Here is a 20,724-nt window from a genome sequence, read left to right as displayed (position 1 = left end):
AAGGAGAAGGCCTTCAAGGCCCTTGAGGTTGAAGTTCAGGCCCGTCTCGAGGCTCGTTCCAAGGCTGCCCAAGCTGTTAACGAACAGCTTCGGTTAGCTAAGGAAACCACTCGGAACGCAACTGAGAGGGCCACCAGGGCTGAAGCTGTTGCTGAGCCTCTACGCACCGAGAATGAGGAGCTTAAAGCCAAATTAGAGAGGCTCCAACAGGCTCATGATGCCTTGGCCATGGAAGACGCCAAGAAGCTCCAAGAGATCTTGGACCAGAGGGGCGTGCTTGACCATACTGAGCGTAAGCTAAAGGGCGTCGAAGAGGCTGCGGCTAAAGAAGTGTTGCTTGCCAACCTTAACAAAAGTGAAGCCGAACGCGCCCGTAACCAAGCTCAAGCTGCCCTCCAGGAGGCTCTGGTTACCAAGGAATGGCTTCTACGAGAAGCTTTGTCGCAGGTAAGCTTAGCTTCATAACGTCTTTACACTTTTCTTTGTACTAAGAAAAGGTTTTGATACTTGTATTTTTTCTTGTAGGTTGTGCGTCGGGTCTTCACGGACACATCATATGACGATGCCATGAGCGCAGCCCTCAACGCTTCTCATGAGGATGGGGAAAAGGCTGGCTTCCTGCTTGGTCTAGGGTTCGTTGAGAAGGGCATCCCGCCTTCCAACTTCCCTTTATATGATGTGGATACTGAAGCTGCTTATGACCAAGCAGTGAACCAGTATGCTGCCTTCCCGCATCCAGTGGTGGAGAAGGTGAACGAAGTTGCTGCTGCTGATGATGGGTTAACCATTCTCAAGACCTTTCTTGAACCGCCACAGCCAAGTGATGGTGCGGGTACAAGTGGGTTTGGAGGAAGTGGTCCTGAAGCTTGAACCTTTAGATCCCTTTTCACTGTTAGGATAGGTTTATGTTTTTGTATAGATTTACACTCTTGTAGGCGGGTAGATACCCGGCCATTCTTGTAATACTTGAATTTTTATGGAATGTAAATCCTTTGTGCGGGTAGGACCGTCACTCTTGCTTTATAAACGTTATACGACTTGCTCATGCATATTATAGTTTAATTTGGCACTTGTTTTGCCGCATAAACAATATATGATTCGCTTGTGCATACTTTAGTTTAACTTAGCAATTTTTTTAGTACTTTGAATAAGTTAACCTATCAACGTGGCAGATAATAGGTTAAAGTTTTGCTTCCTCTTTCGTGATTGTGCGGGTAAGACCGTCACTTGCACTTAGTAGGATGGCTAAACTTTACCTATATCTGACCTGCGTGGAGGTTTTTCTCATTTTTTCCTTGAAGAGATTTTCTAAGTGTTCTGAATAAGTTAACCGTTCGACGCGCGGTTGTCAATAGGTTAGTTCGGTTTCCTCTATCATGATTTGTGCGGGTAGGACCGACACTTTCATTTAGTGGGATGACCCAACTTTACCTATGACTGACCTGCGTGAAGGTTTGCCGTTTTTTGTGTTTATGCGGGTTTTGCCGCCTTCCACATGCAACGACTTGTTCACACTTATTTATGCGGTGAAAACCGGCATCAGTGATTTGAATAAATTAACCGTTCGACGCGCGGTTGTCAATAGGTTAGTTCGGTGTCCTCTATCATGATTTGTGCGGTTAGGACCGGCACTTTCATTTAGTAGGATGATCAAACTTTACCTATGACTGACCTGCGTGAAGGTTTGCCGTTTTTTGTGTTTATGCGGGTTTTGCCGCCTTCCACACGCAACGACTTGTTTTCCCACTTATGTATGCGGTGAAGACCGGCATATCAGTGTGGAAAGTTCATTAAGTATAAATGTAAGACCATCAGCGTCAATGTGATAAGGAGAATCATTTCCATTAGAAGTGGCTCTGGGCCTTTTCTTTTACAAGTTTGGAATTGATCTACATGCAGACTGTATAATTGAGCTCCCTTCCATGTTATTAGGAGTGTCATCGAGCCTTTCGAGCCGATATGCACTTGGTTCGGAATCTCGTTGTTTACGCAGTATGTAGTCTCCGACATTGAAGCTGCAGTTTTATTCGTGTTTTCCCCAACTGGGGTTCTACATGCATTAGCCTGCTCAGCGTTCATTACGCCACGAGGTGCGTGAGCGTCCCATCTCTGACAAATGCTTCGACGATGTCTTTCAAGTCTACGCATTCCTTGGTGTTGTGGCCTCTTGTCCTGTGGAAGTCACAGAATTTGCTCTGATCAGCGTTGTGACGCTCTCTGATTACTGGAGCCTCTGGCCATGGGAGTCTCTCGGTGTCGAATATCTCGGTGACGCTTTTGGTGAGTGGCGTCCATCTGGAGTTCCGGTTTGACGACGGCATGTTATCCTTTCCGCCTAACCGAGGGTGTGAGCCGGATGAGGTGTCAAAGTTCACCCTTGACTGCCAAATGCCTAGCTTCCTCTTTTTGTTTAATCGGGCGATAAGGACATTGTTTTCTCTTGTTTTCTGGGTGTAGAGGTTTGTGCTCTGGGGAAGATCTCTACCCAATTGCTTTTCCGTTTCCGCGAAGCGTTTAGCTGCTGTCATGATGGCATCCCATGTGGATGGCATGCCATCTTTACCCGTTAAGGTGCGGATGAGCTCTGGGTCTTTCGCGCCCTGGATGAAAGCAGCGCGAACAAGATCTTCGCTAATACTACCCAGACTTAGCTTCTTTGAGTTGAAGCGAGTGATGAAGTCTAGCAAAGATTCATCTTCCTCTCGAATGCAATTGAGGATTGTCTATTGCTCTTCGGTATACTTTCTTTGTTGGCTGAAGTGTTGGCTAAACTTCTGTTGGAAGTCTGCCCAATCGTAGATGTGGTGGACCGGTAGACGGTCGAACCACGCCCTGGCTGCTCCAACCAGCGTCATCTGGAACATATAACACCACGTGGGTTCCGTCCAGTTGCTGACGGTTGCCCCCGCTATGAATCTGTTCAAATGATCGTCTGGGTCAGATATACCATCATAAGTTCCGATGTTGGACATCTGTTTGGCACTTCTTGGGGCGATTGCTTCCGCAATGTCCCTTGCAAACTTGGAGGTTCCCGCATTTGCAGCGGTTGGTCTGAAGGTTTTAGAGAAGTCACGTGGGTTTCCACTCGCGTTTTTTGGTTTGAAGGTTTCTCCAAAATTCCTTCTCGGTTGGAAGTCCGTTTCCTTACGCTTCCCTTTCGCCCTATGGCGAGGGTTTGCGTCGGTGTCGGATTCCTCCGAATCATCGTCCAAGTACTCGCACTCATTGCTCATGTTGAGCTGTTGTCGAGTGCTTTCGAATTCGTCAGCCTGTTGGAGTGAACGTAAGCGTTCATCCAACTCAGCTTGGAATTCCCTTTGACGTTTTTCCCCCCACGCTTTAACTTGTTCAAGTGTTTGGCGGGGGGGCCTCGTCTGTTGTCTTTCCACCTGGGTATCAATGAATCCCAGGGGAGGATTGTTTACTGCACTTGCCCCGGCTCGGGTAACCGGGGTAGTGTTCGTAAAATTTGTGTGCTCGCCGGTGTTCCTCTCAGTAGCTGGGGTTGTGGTTACCGGGGTTTCTTGGTTACTCCCTGACCTGGGGACCTGAGTAACGTTAACCATCTTTTCGGAGGTTTTGAAAAAACTGAGAATTAGTTCTAGCTTTTATGCACGGATGGCGCCAATGAAGAAACACTAATAGACCCCGGGCAGATTACGGATAATCTGGGGGTTAAATAGATGTTTCCCACGAGGGGTTAGGTCCGGCAAAGATAGTTCTGATGATGACCTGCAAAACAGACACCGTGAGCTCGTCACTGAGAAGGGGGGGTACCTCCTTGTGACCACCCTCCGGCGTGAGAATCAGACTAGATTGCTCTTGAATATAAGTGTATATTAAGAGAAATGACTAGAGCAGATATGATGGTATGAGATGAGATGATAATACCGTTCCAAGGTGTTGGAGTATTTATAGCCGAAGGTAGGTTTCCAAGCAGGTACAGCCGGCTGAATAGTATTCCTGTTCTGCCAACTGTGGGCTACGCACGTGCCATGCTGGTGGTTGGTGGGTAGGCAGCGGCTGATAGTGACCAGGCTGGCTGTGTACTATTCCTGTTCCACCAACTGCAGGCTATGCACGTCCTCCGACAGGTTGGTGAGTAGGCAGCGGCTGATAGTGATACAGTACAAGAGCGTGCTGCTCGTCATACTGTTGTCAGTGAGCTGTCGTATCTTTGGTCAGATCTTTTGTCCATACCTCGTCAGGTACAGTACAAAAGATCCTCCAGTATCGTACGGACTAGCTCATTTGTGCGGGAGTGTTCCCGGCTTTGTGCGGGAGTGTTCCCGGCTTGCTCACTCTTTCAGGTGACATTACTGAATTATTTAAGAGTTAAGTGCCTTGTGCGTGTAGCCTTGCTGCGCGGGTAGCCTTCCCTGATGGCTAGTATCCGTTGCTGCGGGAACAGGCGGAGTACGTCGACCATTGGGAGGCTTTTCCTGCGGGAACAGCTTGCGTACTGCGCGTAAGGACGTCACGTCTCTGAGCATGGTGGGTCCTGCGGATCCAGTTGGTTTCTGCGCAGACGTCTCTTCAAGGTGTCTTGCGAGTTTAGCCTTTGCGCAGACGTCCCTGTTGAAAGTGAGTCTTGCGGGTTCAACTGCGCAGACGTCCCTCTTTGAGGTGAGTCTTGCGGGTCCAACTGGGCTCTGCTGGGACCTACCTCTTCAGTGTCGTATGTATGTTCGAAGACCAAACGTGACAACATAGGATGAAAATAGGACCAACTTCATAACGAGAGATGATATTTACAGACTTGATTGCTACAAGAACAAATATGTAATCTACTTTTTAAGTTATGTGTCATTAAACTTGCCCGTTACCATTCTTGAACCTCAGACAAAACCAACCTCTTACGATTTACCACCAACACGAGTTTAAAAACCTAGATCATTTAAATTAACACCAATATAAACATAACTCAAAAACAAATCAAAGCTTTATGGAACAAAGGTATATTCAAAGCTAACATAAAAACAAATGTTTTCAAACATACGTAGATCTAGCAATTATTTCAACCAAAATCTAAAAGACTAAAACACACGAATTTGGTTAAAACGTTCACAAAGAAATACAAATATAGCCTAGGTGTACTTAAAAAAAAAATAATTTAAAACCACAAAGGAAACCAAATCCTTTTGACCAAAGCCCACATAAATCTGGAATCAAACCTAACACACACAACACAACACAACACAACACAGATATATTGACACGAACCAAAGGGAGATTTAAAGACCCACACATAATCCATGCGTCACATTCATACCCCAAACACATGTACATAGATCCAAGACGATATATAAATAAATATGTATATATATATATATATATATATACAATATCATATGGTCCAATTATTCTAAAAATAGCAAATTCACAAGCATGAGAAGCTGTTTACGGCATGAGAGGTAAATGCGTCAAACTTCTATAAAAATATGAACAACGAATTTACAAAATCATGGCACGCCGTTATATGAGATAGGTAGACTATGTTCTAGGTAGTCATTGAAGCTAGACGCAACGTTAAGAAAATCATGATGTATCGAGTCTAATACTCTTTATTCTTTTTCTTTCAAGAAGGCTACTCAAATTAAAGATAAAACGTTTGTTTCCTAATAGATGATACTTAACCATCGAGTCAAATATCAGGCATGCCCACTTCTAACTTTAAGTTTCTCACAACCCAAAAATCCAAAATTATTAATTAAAAGCCCATAATCAGTTTATTTTTATATATAAACCAAAACTTTTTAATAAATCTTTTTTAGCTTAGCCCACTTGGTTGGCTGTATACATTATCACAATTCATATAATTTAGCTAAAAATCATAAATTTCTAAAGGATTATTGTCACAAATCCTATGTCCCATCCCTACCTTTAGGAGTGTTCATCGGGTTAACCTGATCGGGTTTCAAGTTAATTGGGTTGGATTAGTCGGGTTTTCCTTAAAAGATATATAACCCACAACCCGACCCTATTAAGGCTCGGGTTATCGGGCTCGGTTATTCGGGTTTCGGGTTAGTCGGGTTAACCATGTTACTTTATAATTTAAGTTGTTTTTTGTGTTTGTAACTTATAGGTTACAAAATTTCTCATTCCACTCAAATTTCAATTTCTTTTACAAGTAATTATCTTATAATTATATATATAGACTTGCAAACGAATCGAACGAACATGAATAAAGGCATGTTCGTGTTTGTTCATTTTACTTTTAACAAACACGAACACTTAATCGAACAAATATTTTTGTTCATGATCGTTAGTTAAAAACTAAACATTTTCGTGTTCGTTTATTTAAAATCTAAACGAATAGTTCACGAACATATATGAACATAATTAAACAAAAATAAACGAACATGAAGGAATATATATGTCATCATGTAATTATCTTGCCTGAATACTCCTCTCTATTTAATTTGGGGTGATGAATACTTAATCCCTGGCTATATGGACTGGTATTTTTAGATGCTTTCTTTAATTTGAAGGATGACTACGTGGATATGAAGTGAGTAGGAAATACTCTAAACATATAGTGCACGAGTGATATGACGATCAAGGATACAATCAACAATAGAGGATGTCGTGACTTGAGATGCTAACATTAGCGATGATGCAACAATAGTGAGGCAACGAGAGGATGTGATGCAGGAAAATTACCAAGATGATCGTGGTCCCACAACAAAACATCAAAATAAGCGTATGAAGTGTCTAAAAGTTAGACACTTTACGAAAATTAAGGACTTCAGAACTTGACACATGAGTGAAGCGTTTGTACTTTATATGCTTTATCTAATAGCCGACCCCACCAATGAACCACTTATTTCATGAGACGTGACACTTTTCAGAGGAAGCGACTACACATACGTCTACTTAGGAACGTCTAAAAACAAGACGTCTTCTCTGAAACGCCTAAATATTGACCAAAAGCGTCAAGCATTAGAGTAAACGTCCGAGCCCTAGACGTTTCCGTCGGCTTAGACAACTCAGACTCTAGCTCCACCTTTTTAAACGCTCCCGTTCGTTTTTTAGACTTTTTAAACATATCTATTTAAACAAAATGCTTCGTACAATTTTTGACATTTTATTTAAATTGTTTTTTTCTAAATTTATAAAAATAAAACTCCTAAAAGTCGTACAAAACGTCTAATTTTTTTTATTTTTATTTTTATTTTTTTTTAAAGTAGGGGACAAATCATTTCTTTATTGACATAAATTAGTAAGTAACGTATATTTGAACATTAAAGTAATGGTATTTAATGAAAAGAAATGAATAGCTCCAATATATGGTCCTAAACTAAAGTAATATTTAATTTTTGAAATAACCATTTTCTTTCAGAAAGTAAAAAAAACCCCTCACTTGACTGCAATTCATTCCCCAAATAAAATTAAATCAAATCTTCCGGTGTTGCCGCTCGGTGATCGGCCACTTGGTGTAAGATTCAGGTGATAATAATAATAATATTATTATTACTATGCTGCTCTTCATTCAATTTCTCTTTATATAACATGCTGCACTCACTAACTGTTTCTTCTACGGAACTAATTACTTCAATTATATCTAATTTGAATGAAGCATCGGTAAATAGGTGTAGAATTTAAGTAAAATGTACGAGTATTTGCACTAGGTATTGTAAATAGAGGATTCAAAATGCTGTTTTAGGTTTAGGAATGTTATTCACTTATTGTTCTTCTAGATTTGCAATACGTTTTGCTAGGGCTGGCATCATAGGTCAGACACGATAACACACTATTACTTACTTGTGGTGCTAGACACGAACACAAACACGATATGGCGATAACTAATCGTGTCATCTTTTCCAAACACGAAACAACCTGCTCACCTGCAATTTTATCTTGTAATCGATAACTTTGATTTAGACATGGTTTGGGAAAATTCTTATAAAAGTTAGCCATTTCGTTCATAGCTGTCAAAGGCACAAGCACTTATTTGTTGGGGTTTAGACATGTTTTAGGCTTGTTTAGGATGATTCCAAGTCATTTTTGGATGTTTCAGACCAGTTTTCAGAATTTTGCCAGTTTTTTTAGGGTTTGGCCAGAATCTTGCCCGAAGGTCGCCTGATAGCCTGGATGGCGGCAGGTACAAATTTACAGTGTAGTTAGCTTGTTATTTGGATCTAAAACCATACAGATGTGTGTTGTTATGCTTGATTAGGAGGCTTAGATGGTTTGAGTTTACTTTGCTACAATGGTTCATGGTTGAAGCAATTTCATTATCTTATTTTATATGGTTTCATTGTGTTGATGTATGTACATGTAAGTGATTGAATGCTCAAACTCTTCAAATTTCATTCTTAGAGTCTCGATAAGTCATAAGATTCGGTTATGATATTACATGTACCATGTTGAAGAAGATGTGTTCTAGGTATAGACCATATAGGTAGTGCATATGATTATACCTATGGTATGAGCTTCTTAAGTGCTTACAATCATAAATTAAGTTATCACAGATATGTTAATCAGTGTTATCTGACCTATTGTTAATGCAGTGTGCATTTGGAGGCTTGTAATTTCTTCATTTCTCGGATTCATTGTTTCAAAGCCCTGAGAAATCAACTCAATGAGTATGGACAAACATATTGCTGACTGCCCATACCCTGGATGCTTCTTTTGTGTAATGAAAGAAGGTAATCCTAATAAACGAAGAACTAGCATCATGAAGTTTTTCAGAGAGCTTCCTTCACAAGATGATGATGGTCAAGTTCTCCCAATAAGTGGCCTTTGGAACACAGCAATGGCACATCCTAATGATCCCGAGTTCATTGAGTTAGGTATATTTGAATGCATGGCTGCACTTATTTGGAAAGGATTAAAGAACCGAAGATGGCTAGCTCATGATCAAAACATCTACATACCTTATTATGCTGCTCATATTATTGGATCATACACCATGAACATGGAAGATTTTACTGAAACTGCAGTTAATGCTGGTGTAATCCCACCTTTGGTTGAACTTTTAAGGGGTCGGTTGACATGGGTTGAACAAAGAGTTGCTGTACGGGCTTTAGGACACTTAGCGACATATGCAAGCACTTTTCCTGCTGTTGCCAGCCACGGGGAGATTCTTGAACTTTGTATCCAGTTAGCAATGAGTTCACTTGAAATAGTTTATTCACATTTCTATCAGTATGCTGATAGAAGACTTAGTTACCACTGTGATCTTTTGACACGTGGCATGGGTGGTGTAGAGATGGAGTCTAGGAAAGCCGAAGAATGGGCTAGTCAGTTACAATGTTGGTCACTTCAACTTATAAACTGTTTTGCATTTAAACCCGAGTTTATTTCTACAATATGCAACCCAGAGTTTCTTGTTAAACTTCCTGGTATGTGGGGTGGACTTGTTAATGAAAATTCACCTGCGGGTATTGGCTTACTGAGAACAATATGTCATCATAAATTTGGAAGAGGACCTGTTAGCAGCTGCCCAAGTGTAATTGAGGCGTTATGTAATATTGCACGGTCATCGGATGACTGGCAATATATGGCTATTGATTGTCTTCTATGGCTGCTTCAAGATCCCAATACCTGCCATAAGGTAATAATATGTATTATACTGAAAAATGTTTCTTGAATAGATTCTGTTATAATTCAACACACTAGATTCTTTCAGTATTCATTATTGTTGGTAGACCATAAAAAAAAGAGGTAGCCCTGCAAACAAACCGAATGAACATCAATGGAGCTTGTTCATTTGTTTAACTTTAGCTGAACAAATGTAGATCACAAAATGAACGTGTTCATGTTTGTTAAGAAAATGAACGTGTTCATGTTTGTTTGTTAGTATTCTAAACGAATGATGCATGAGCATAAACGAACAAAAAGTTAATGCAAATGAACATAAATGAACGAACGAAAAGTAACACAAACGAACATTATTTAAAGTAAGTTGAATATACAAATTAAAATCTAAAATGCCATCATCTTTACACTTACATCCAGCATTTTAAAACTAAACAAAGATATCATCAAACTGATTTTAAGTTGGATTTAAGGGTTTAAAAATGTGAAAATCAAATTAATTTTAAACATAACAAATCCATGAGAAAACCAAGGTCCGATTGCCTTTTAGAAAAAGGTCTGATTTGGGCCGATTTTGACCGATTTCCGATTAATATCACCAATTAGCTGAAATTTAATCTATATCTCACCAATTACAGACTAATGCCTATTTCTGCGACAGAGCATAAAGGAATGGACATAAATGAACGAACATAAATGAATATCAATCAACAAATGGAACATGTGCTTTATTTTAATAAATAAACAAAATTTCGAGTTCATGTCTGTTCATTTAGTAAATGAACGAACATAATTGAACTTCCCGCTTAACGGTTCATGGAACGTTCGGTTCGTTTACATGCCTAAAAAGAGTTTGAGTGTATGTCTTCTGTTTTCACCCATAAATCTGATATTTTTAACCTGTTCCATGTTCCAAATTTTAGAACAAATATGATTCTGCTTACATTTGATATATAATTCAATAACTCATGAGGTAATAATATGTTATATCAGGTTATTGAAAAGGCAGCACCTGCGGTATTAGACCTGGCAGAGATCCAAACTCTTGGGGATCACAAAAAGCTTGGAGATTCCATTCTCAATGTCCTTCAAGAGTGCATTCAATCACATGAAACAGGTCGCAATTCAATCAGTAACCGAATAAAAGAAGATGTTGAAGAAATACTACATTCACGAGAGCGTTTCAAATGGGAAAAAAGCATGCCTAAAGAAGATCTCCATATCAAACAAGCTGCAGCATTGGTAGTTAAACTAGAAGGCAATTCCTTATTTTCATCTGGCAATATATCTGGTGCAGCATCAAAATACTCAGAAGCACTTGCGTTATGCCCAGTAAGATCTAAAAAGGAAAGAGTGGTGTTATACAGCAATCGTGCACAGTGTTATTTATTATTGCAACAACCGTTAAATGCTATAAGTGACGCTACACGCGCGCTATGTCTTCATAATCTGGTTAACCGACATGCTAAAAGCTTGTGGAGAAGAGCACAGGCTTATGATATGTTGGGGCTGGCTAAAGAAAGCTTATTGGATGCTATTTTGTTTATAAACGAGTGTTCTCAATCGACAGATCCTGATTTGTCTTCTAAGCAGAATAAAGTGCCTGATTATGCAGAACGATTGGTTAAAAAACAGATGCGTGCCGCTTGGTTGTTTAGGGAAGCTGCTGTCAAACATGGCGGGATTGATTGTGAGGCTGATGTTGGTGATGCTTATGGACAAGGGACCGATGATTCTGAGTGGGAAACTGCTAGTGAAAGTGATGTGGGAAATGATGGTAGAAAAGAGAGGAGTAATGATGATGAGAAAATTACTGATAAGATTGACAAACATTCAAGAGGTAGTTATTTTTGATGTATTATCTTTAGAGAAAATCGCACAAACGACCCATGTGAGAAATTTGTACGTTTAGTCCACACTGTTAATCTTAGTTTCTTTTTAATGGAAAAGTGACGTCATGTGCCATTCACATGAGGGTAATTGTGTTTTTTAAAATTTGGAACTGTTTCGAACTCCATACCTCCTAGCAAATCGAATGTGATGAAGTAGACGTTAGGAGTTTTAGAGTTTGAATTTTGAAAGAGCATATTTTTTAGAATTCCAAATTTGTGAAGGCCCAATTCTACTCACATGAATTGCACATGGCATCAGTTTGGGGACTAAATGTGCCACTCTCTCACAAATGTTTGGACTACATTTGCAGTTTTTAAAATATGCTGACGAAACTTACAATATAGTCAAACCACAGGGACCATTGGTGCTATTTTTTCTTTTCATCATTAGTTACTGTTGTAGTTCACTAGTTCACATCTATGTGCATATGCTAATGATTTGTTACATTGACATTTCATTTAAAATACTGATTTGTTGTAGAAATGTAACGTTGATAAGATTTGCAAGACGATCAACATGAAAGTAATGGTCAAAAAGTCAACACTGAGCTGTAGATTGAACAAGTGGGCTGTGATCCTGTTCAAGATGAAGTTCAGTCTTTTCAGGTTCCTGCAAAGGCAGATGACACGTTGAATCACTTATTATTACTTTGTGTGTTTTTATTGCTTTCTTTATCCTGAAATGTGATTGCAAGGTCTCAAAGGATTGTACATTATTATTATTTATTCGTGTGATTTTGGTGTGTATTTTTTCCGCGTGCAAATGTGCATAAATACTCCGGGAACTTCCTAGTAGTAGTAATAGTTTATTTATCTATATATTCTGTAAGTGTTATGATCGCATTTGATGCGAGTCAATGTTACCATTTTAGTTTCTGAATACTTGATACTAGTCTTGGTCTAAGCCCGGCTTGGGGAGTGTGTTTGCTTTCCGGTTGCTATGCTTAATACATATTTAAAGGTTTGCTTCTTTTATTTCGTTTACTTAGAGTCCTGAATCTGTAAGTTCTCTGGTTAACCTGATCTGATGAGTATCGTAAAGTTGGTCCTTCTAAGTGCAGGTTCACAAGAGGATCTCTTACTTGAGAATGACAGGGGCGACTGCAAAAGCTATATAAACGCAGATACTAAATAATATGGTGAAGCTCTGAAGGAAATGGGTCAAACTGCCTTGCCTATGCGCGTGCTTGCTTTTGACCTCATAGATTCAAACTTCCGAAATTAAAGTGCTACTGGGCAACCAAAAACAAATTGTTTGTATTTCTCCGGGGTGAATTTGAATTTTGCAGTACAGGTTTTTGTATTTTTATCATCGCTATGAAGGTAACGATAACGGGTCACCTTTTCCAACGATAATCATTTAGAGTGGATCGGCTGGTTCTTGATTGGTGAGTTATATATATATATACACACACACACACTAGCTTTTAGCCCCCTGTATTACGGGGGTTTATTTAGGTTTTCATTTTTAAATCGTTTTGATATTTTATGAGAGAGAGAGAGAGAGGATCCTATACAATAATATCTTAACATACAATAGGTACGCGAATGCCCTATATTCACGAAATCGATCCATTAAATCACATCCCAACGTCTCGGAATCGTCAATACATATCCTATTAATCATTGGTTCACCGAAAAAAACAGTTTTGGATCGTTAATCGATCAATTTTTTACTTTTTTTCACAAAAACCTTTTTGAGCGTTTTAGGGTTTTTTGGCTGAGCGTTTTAGAATTTTTTTCCTTTGAGCGTTTTTGTTTTTGCCTTTAAGCGTCTCGCGTACCTATCGCACGTTAAGCAATTATTATACAATAACCTCACCCTATATATATATATATATATGGGTGGGTTAACGTACAATAATGGCTTATTGTACATTACGTATGCGACCTTCCAAAGCGTTAGATTAAAAAACATGCGGTGGCAGTTTCGTAAGTAACCTAACGGTAGTTCGTGATCAAATTCATCGATTACAAATCGACTCTGATCCAAATTCGGAACTCATCACTATATCTCATCTAATTTATAAATTCTAATAACAGCTTAAAGTATGAAATTTCTGATGTCAAAAACCAAATCAAAATTGAACGTTGTTGATCGAACGTCGTTGAACATCAAAAAAATCTTCAAAATTGATCAAGAAATGATGATTTAATCAATCAAATTGATGTGTAGAAGTATTTAGATTCGTCGATCGATTATAAAATTGCAGAAATAATGCACTCAATCGAGCTCTGATTATGGTTCAAAATATTACGTTTTAAACGTTCTGAACAAAACTGAAGACCTTTAAACGTTCTGACAAAAAATGAACATCTTTAAACGTTCTGACAAAAAATGAACATCTTTAAACGTTCAAATACGTTCAAAAATTAGAAGTTTTGGATGTTCAAAAAAGTTTAGAAAAAAAAGTTTAGAAGTTCAGAACTTCTAAAGTTTATAACTCTAAACTAACAAAAAGGTCCAGAACAAAAAGTTTAAATGTTCAAGCCAAATTCCTACTCTTAAACATTCAAATGTTAAACCTTTAGACGTTTAAGGTTAAAATTTTAAACGTTCGTGCAAAAAGGCAAAATAATAATAATAAAAAATAAACGTTCAACTTATACGTTTAGACCTTTAAACGAACACCTTTAAACGTTCTGAAGTTCATATCTAAAATTAAACACCTGTAACATGAAATTGAACACTGAAATCGCTTCATATAATCTCGTAATCATCAAACAGTTATCAATGACCGTTAATTTGATCATCGATTCCATCATATGAACAAATATGGAACGTCTGCAACTGAGTTTTTGCAAATGACGTATTTCAATTCAAATCAATTGAAGTGTGTGTCTGCAAATGACGCCGGTGACGATGGTTGAATCGATGCAACGGTCAATTAGGATGGAAACCATAGTTATTAAAAGCCCTCGCTTCTTGCGCCTAGGCCCATTTTTCAGGCGAGGCTCAATAAATGCGCTTTTAGTTCCTAGGCGAGCGCTTCCACATTGTCTATGCCAAGAACATGAGAAGATAAAAGCCGAGTAAAAGAAAAGCAAGGAGTGCTATTAAAATTTAGATCTAGGAGAGGTCAAATGCATTATATTGATACATTTTGTTATTCAAGTTCTGGAATTACATTTGAATCTTGAATATTTTAGAACTTTTGGTACTAATTAGATGATATTAAATGTTATATAATAGCTTTTGTTTATTTTATTTGAAGAATATTATTATTTTTCATATACATAATACACTTTAAATTTTTTATTCAAGTGTGCCTTTTTTCTTCAGGCCCTCGCTTTTTTTGCGCCTTGCGCCTAGGCCCTAGGTGAGGCCTATACGTCTTGAGTACGCCTAGCGCATTTGATAACTATGATGGAAACAATTTGAAATAATTTACAAATTTGCCACCGCTTTTTTTTTGAAATCTAGGGGGGTCGCGTACGAAATGTACGATAAGAGATTATTGTATTTTATCCTTTATATATATATAAAGGATTATGATCATTTCAGAAATTTTTTTAGAACGAGAGGTACGAAAAAAGACTTTAACCAATCACATATTTTCTCTTTATTTTAGTCAGAAGGTTATATTAGTATATTACCCAGTTTTGTTTTTCTGGTAACTAATAATTACTAGTATGATCATTATTATTTATTTGATTATCATTTATTATCATCCTTATTTGTTGATTTTATTCTTCACAAAACTAATTTTTTTTAGAGATTATGTTCACAATATCAAAATCATATGAATCAGCAGATTCAATATTTTTGAATTATTCCGGATCAAGCTTCTATCAGTTCATTGAATTAGTTAAAAAAGACAAAATCAACCAAACCAAGTTACATTGAATTAGTTTATGCCAAATTCCATAGTGTCATAACATCAATTTTATTGTTTAGTCGTTTCATAGACTTCGTATAAGTCAATGCATTATGTTGCAAGCTAATAACAAACCACAAAACTAGCTACATGAATCACGAATAAAAATACACTACAAGCAGATCCTAACCCATCATATTAAACATAAAACAGTTACAACATGTTAATCCTTCACATAATAATAATAATAATAATAATAATAAAAATAATAATAATAATAATAAAAATCCCAAATCCATAAACGAGTCATAGAAACTTCACCAAAATTGCATGTATCCATAACCAAATGTGGTTAATCTCATTCTTGTGTCATTGCCCTTCAGTGGTCATTTCACATTGTTGTTCGCCAAAGCCTCATGTTCACATGTCTGCCCATCTGTTTAACAAACAAACAAATATATCAAAAAAGGCCTAAAAATAAAATACATAATAAACATGGAAACATACATAAACTGATTTATTATTTAAAACTAGTAAAGCCCCCCCCCCTTCGTGGCGATATCTACGTCTTTAACAAGTAAACAATATGACTAACTATTGAGCGAGCCAAAAATCGACTTTCTTCCCGGTTTTGGATTCGTTTACAAAAGAGAGTAAAGCTTTACTCTCACCCTCCTGATGTTCAAAATATTTATCTCTTTCACATTTTGGCATGTACCTTTATGAACAAACATGTAAAAAAACTTGCTTTCTAGACTATTAGAGAAATGCACAGCTCATTGTTAAATATCAGATGCACTTAATGTACGATAAAAGATTATTGTATTTTATCCTTTATATATATATATTATATATATTTTTGATGTTTTTCTTACACAAAAAGATTATTGGAACATATTTTTTTGTTTGCACACAGTCGATGCTCTTTTTATTATGAGAAAATTAACATGTATAGAAGCATTTGGTTGTTTTCAAGTGTTAAAAGCTGATTATCAAGCAATAAAAATTGATTTTGAAAGTGTGCATCAAACATGTATGGATGAAAAAAAGGTGAATCATGTGAAGTTAGGTGTAACGTTGTACGGGATACACTCCATTATTATATATATTACAATTAATTTTCAGATTTCTGTTTCCTCACATAGTTACTATTCCCTTCATTTTATGCTATCTTTAGTTAGTTGTATTTTATGCTTTCAATGTTGTTATTATTATTTTTTTTAATGCTTTCAATGTTGTTATTGGTAGTTACTCATAGTTTTAGTCATGTGCTACCCACGTGATTGTTGTTACCTACCTATTATTCCATCCACTTTGAATTTCCATCGTTGACTTCAGGCTTTCACAATCTACCGTCCCCGGTACGGTCGCACGACAGCACCGTCAGTTGCTTCGTGGTGGAGGTGGTGTGATGAGTGGGATTAGGATTTGTTGGGTGTAGATTATAAGTAAGAAATAAATTACATCATACGCATATCTTTTCATTTCTTCACCCACATATCTCCATATACATCAAACACATATACTACATACATCTTTATTTTGTTGCTAATAATCATAACTTTTAAGAAGAAACGATTAATTTGTTAATATCAAATCATTGCTTATTAATATTATTTTTTTGAACGATTAAATTTAATTTTTATATGCTTTGTACACATCACCACTTATTTCACATCTTAATCACTTTACTACCTCCTCATTAAAGTAGAAATACTAATTAATATTTATCATTTTTAATTAAATTATTTATTATATAATTTTTATTACAAGTATACAGAATTTATAAACCATTTACTCTTTTTATGTCAACGGGGCGGTGACACATTGACAAAGACAAAATCTTTAAAACACCTAAGGTTGGAAGAGAGTGGTCCTAAGTTCCAGTCCCATTATAAAACAACAAAAAATTAAAAGAAGTTCATTGTTAAAAAAAACTTACTCTTTTTTATTACAAATTCTAACTTTTTATAAAAGTTTACAAATGTTAAAGTTTTTTTTTTGGCAAATGATTCCAAATTATATACACAATATTTATAAATTAGTTTCCATAGCAAAGAAAACAAATATTTTAAAACTTATTTTTATTTTTAAGATTAATACTATCACATAGAAATTTTTATTTTACTTTTCACGTGCAAATTTACACGTCCAGCGTGTGTACGATTTAATGTTTTTACGTATGCTTTTAGTACGGTTTAACAGCTCCATCGCAACGCACAGTGGTAAGTGCTAGTTATATACATTTTGCATAAAGAAACTAATTACGACAGCAAATCAAACATATAAATTCTACGCGGTGTTGTAAGGGGTTAGACGTACAACAATGTATTACATGTATTATTAGCGTTTATTCCCTACATTCGCAGATGTTATTAGGGTATGTTCCCTTCTTAACCATACATATTTTGCCATACAAACATCCATCTATACATACTTTTAATTATATATGTTTATATACATCTACGCAATACTCTTAACCATTTCTATATCATTCATATATCATTCATTAAACATTTATATAACATATACTTACCACTTAAGGTAAGTGTATACACTCAGCCCCTAAAAACATAACAGAGAAATGGGGCTAGAAACTCACATGAGTCGTATTTCTTTCGGAATTGATTGTAACACATATCTTCAGCTAAACAAGGCTAACTGCCTAACTGCTAACAGATATAACCTTGTTCTTGAGTTTTTTTAAAGGAGGGAAAAGAAAGGAAAACTAAGGATAGTTAAAAAATGGGTGTTATTGAGTTTTTTTTAGGATGGAAATGAAAGGAGTAGGAGGAGTAAAGAGGGATTAAATTGATGTTTTTTCCCAATAAATCATCCTCTGAAAAATGGGCTGATTACTAAGGATAAAAAACCAAATTACAATATTACCCACCAAATTACATAGTTATCATTTTATTTCCTCTAATTTCCTTCCAACTCAAGAACACACTTAATTAAAGAAAATTTCCTTCCCTTCCCTTCCCTTTCTTATCATTCTCTCTCCTTTCATTTTCTTTCCTTGATTAAAAAACTCAAGAACAAGGCGTAACGCGTATCCCAAATATACTCTTTGAAGCTCTTCCACATCTCATTCGCAAAGATGCACTAATGTTTGGGCAGTTCTGGGTACTCTTCTCTCAAATTTTGGTAATATTTTTTCCGGCCGACTTTTTACGCGTTTCAACTGGCCAAGGGGGAGCCCGTGAGTAATTTAAGGAGGAGTTTGTTTTCGTGAACATTGAAGGTTGTTCAAGACCTTGCCGAATTTGTCAAGAAAAGAGGGAGATAAAACTTAAGTGTTAATTAACTTCTCTCTATCCTAGTCTTATTACTCAGGTCATCAAGCTAATCTGACCTAAGGCCAAATGAATCGAATCGAGTTTCCAAAACTAATAGCATCGAATTTCCAAACGAATCGAGTCGAATATCCAAACAAATCAAGTCGAATTCCAAAACAAACTAAATCGAATTATGGCAATCCAATCGAATAGAATTTTCATAAATTCGATTCGAACTGGGGTTTCCTACTCTTTCGTTATAAACGTTTTCTTTCAACCCCTTACGATCTGTTTTACCGATATAACGAGTTTTGGGCCTTAACAACCTTACGCACTTGATCTATACATGGTCCTAAAACCACCCATTCATCCCAAACCATCCCAACAACTCGTTTAACACCAAGTTTATGTCTTAAACGTTAAGTTTTGATTTACTACCTTACCAAGTTTCATGGCAAATTGACTTCATTTATCCATCCTTTTCTCGAATCGAACCTTACTCGATTAACCCGAACTGAGCCAAATAATCCATTTACTAGCAATACTTTATCATTAATCGTGACCCGATCTATCATTCTACCATTTTTCATGCAAATCCGTACACGAAAACTAAACCTGTTTAATAAAAACGTACATTTGAGGTATATGTTTAAAATCACTCGATAAAAACCAAAACCATAACAAACGAACTCGGAATTTAGTGATTCAAGCGGCCACGCGACCGATTCGCCGAGCTTTACAAACACCACCCACTTCCGCCGCTACAATATCCAGAAAACTAAAATAATTGCCTATTAACTCACTTTTCCACTATTACGCTTTTCTTGATAAAAACTGGACTTCCGACCTCTGATCGAAGATCTAATCGGTGAGAATCTTTATTTAAATGCCATGAACATTTAGTTAAAATTTGAGACCGATCCGACGGTTATATCTTCAGTAATTGTTGGATCTTTGAAGGTTGCTCTCACAAAAACGAGATTTTGGTAAAGAAGGAGGTTAGATGTGAAGATGATTACAAAATGAGATGGTGTCTAATATTATAAGATAGGAGTAGTGTTTCATGTTTAACTTTTCATCTAATGACACTTAACACACTCATACTTTAGATAATTATATTTATCTTCTATAAATTAATTAAACGCAAGTCATTTAAATATCGAACCAAACATGGGATACAACAATAACAGATCATTGTCGCTTTTAATACTCTATTCCTTTTATATATCGCATATCACTAGTATTCTTTCTTTTCATTCATTGTTTATAAAAATTTGATCATTTACTCATGATAACATAACATATATTCTATACATATTTCTAACTACGCACACATACGTCTACATATCTTTGTTGTTATCATCTTCACCATCATCATAATCATCAACACAACCTCATAGATCAAATTGCAATGAAGGAGTACTTGGACCGCCTTCTAGCTCGTTGTTATAAACCGGTGGCGGTTCATTTGGATTAAAATCTAACAACTTCAATTTAGATTACTTGGACCGCCTTCTAGCTTGTTTTTATGCCAGCTTTGAGTATTTTGTTTTAGATGAGATAGGATAATCTTTAATATCTGAAATTTCCTTTGATGGTAAAGTGGTAATAACCTTTTCAACAGTCTTTTTTACTATCTTCTTATGAGCATCTTTGCTCAACTTACTATCACACCATGCTGACTTCAATAACCCTTTCATGAATTCAACCATAGCAGCATGGAAACATCTACGCGATTTACATTCTCCTTGCACTTTTGATCTTCTATGTGTATCGCCTACTGCAACAAAACTAGTTTATGGAAACAAACTTTAGCAATGCTTATTTATTCGTTAAGCTACAAATTTTTTGTCTATAGAATTTTGTAAAAAAATGAGACTAAACTGTGAATCACATAAAAACTTTGAATTTGTGTACAGTTTTAATGCGATATAAATTTGACAAAATTAAAACAGAGAATTTCTACACTTAATCCACAATGGCTAGAAGACAACATCAAAATTTTGATACACACAATTCTACCTAAATTTCATATTTGGCAGTAGGAATTATTGTAAACATAATAATTTCTTTCTCTGTGACTTTGAAAAACTTTCACATCGCCCCGCAAGAATATCATTTGATATACAATAAGCTTTAAGGAAACATTTGATGTAAGAAAAGCAAATTCATATGTGGTAAATATTATTCGGA

General features: G+C 36.6%; 1 protein-coding gene across 1 annotated transcript; it reads left to right on the top strand.

The window, feature by feature from the left end:
* The first annotated feature begins 7,368 nt into the window (after nucleotides 1-7,368).
* Nucleotides 7,369-11,412, top strand: LOC143555064 (uncharacterized). The gene is made up of 3 exons (XM_077044696.1): nucleotides 7,369-7,449; nucleotides 8,514-9,559; nucleotides 10,537-11,412. Exons 2-3 carry the CDS (start codon nucleotides 8,585-8,587, stop codon nucleotides 11,395-11,397), a joined length of 1,836 nt encoding a protein of 611 aa, XP_076900811.1. The 5' UTR covers nucleotides 7,369-7,449; nucleotides 8,514-8,584; the 3' UTR covers nucleotides 11,398-11,412.
* The last annotated feature ends 9,312 nt before the right edge of the window (nucleotides 11,413-20,724 follow it).

Source organism: Bidens hawaiensis, unplaced genomic scaffold (genome assembly GCF_021521415.1).
Source record: "Bidens hawaiensis isolate Kalapana, Puna unplaced genomic scaffold, B.hawaiensis_p1.1 tig00017951_1, whole genome shotgun sequence".
Taxonomy (NCBI): Eukaryota; Viridiplantae; Streptophyta; class Magnoliopsida; order Asterales; family Asteraceae; genus Bidens; species Bidens hawaiensis.
The sequence above is the reverse complement of the archived record's forward strand: the minus strand, read 5'-3'. Positions and strand labels throughout refer to the sequence as shown.

Coding starts and splice junctions, on each gene's coding strand:
- LOC143555064 (XM_077044696.1), top strand. CDS start 8,585: ATGAGTATGGACAAACATATTGCTGACTGCCCATACCCTGGATGCTTC. Junction 9,560..10,536: donor ATCCCAATACCTGCCATAAG/GTAATAATATGT, acceptor ATGTTATATCAG/GTTATTGAAAAGGCAGCACC.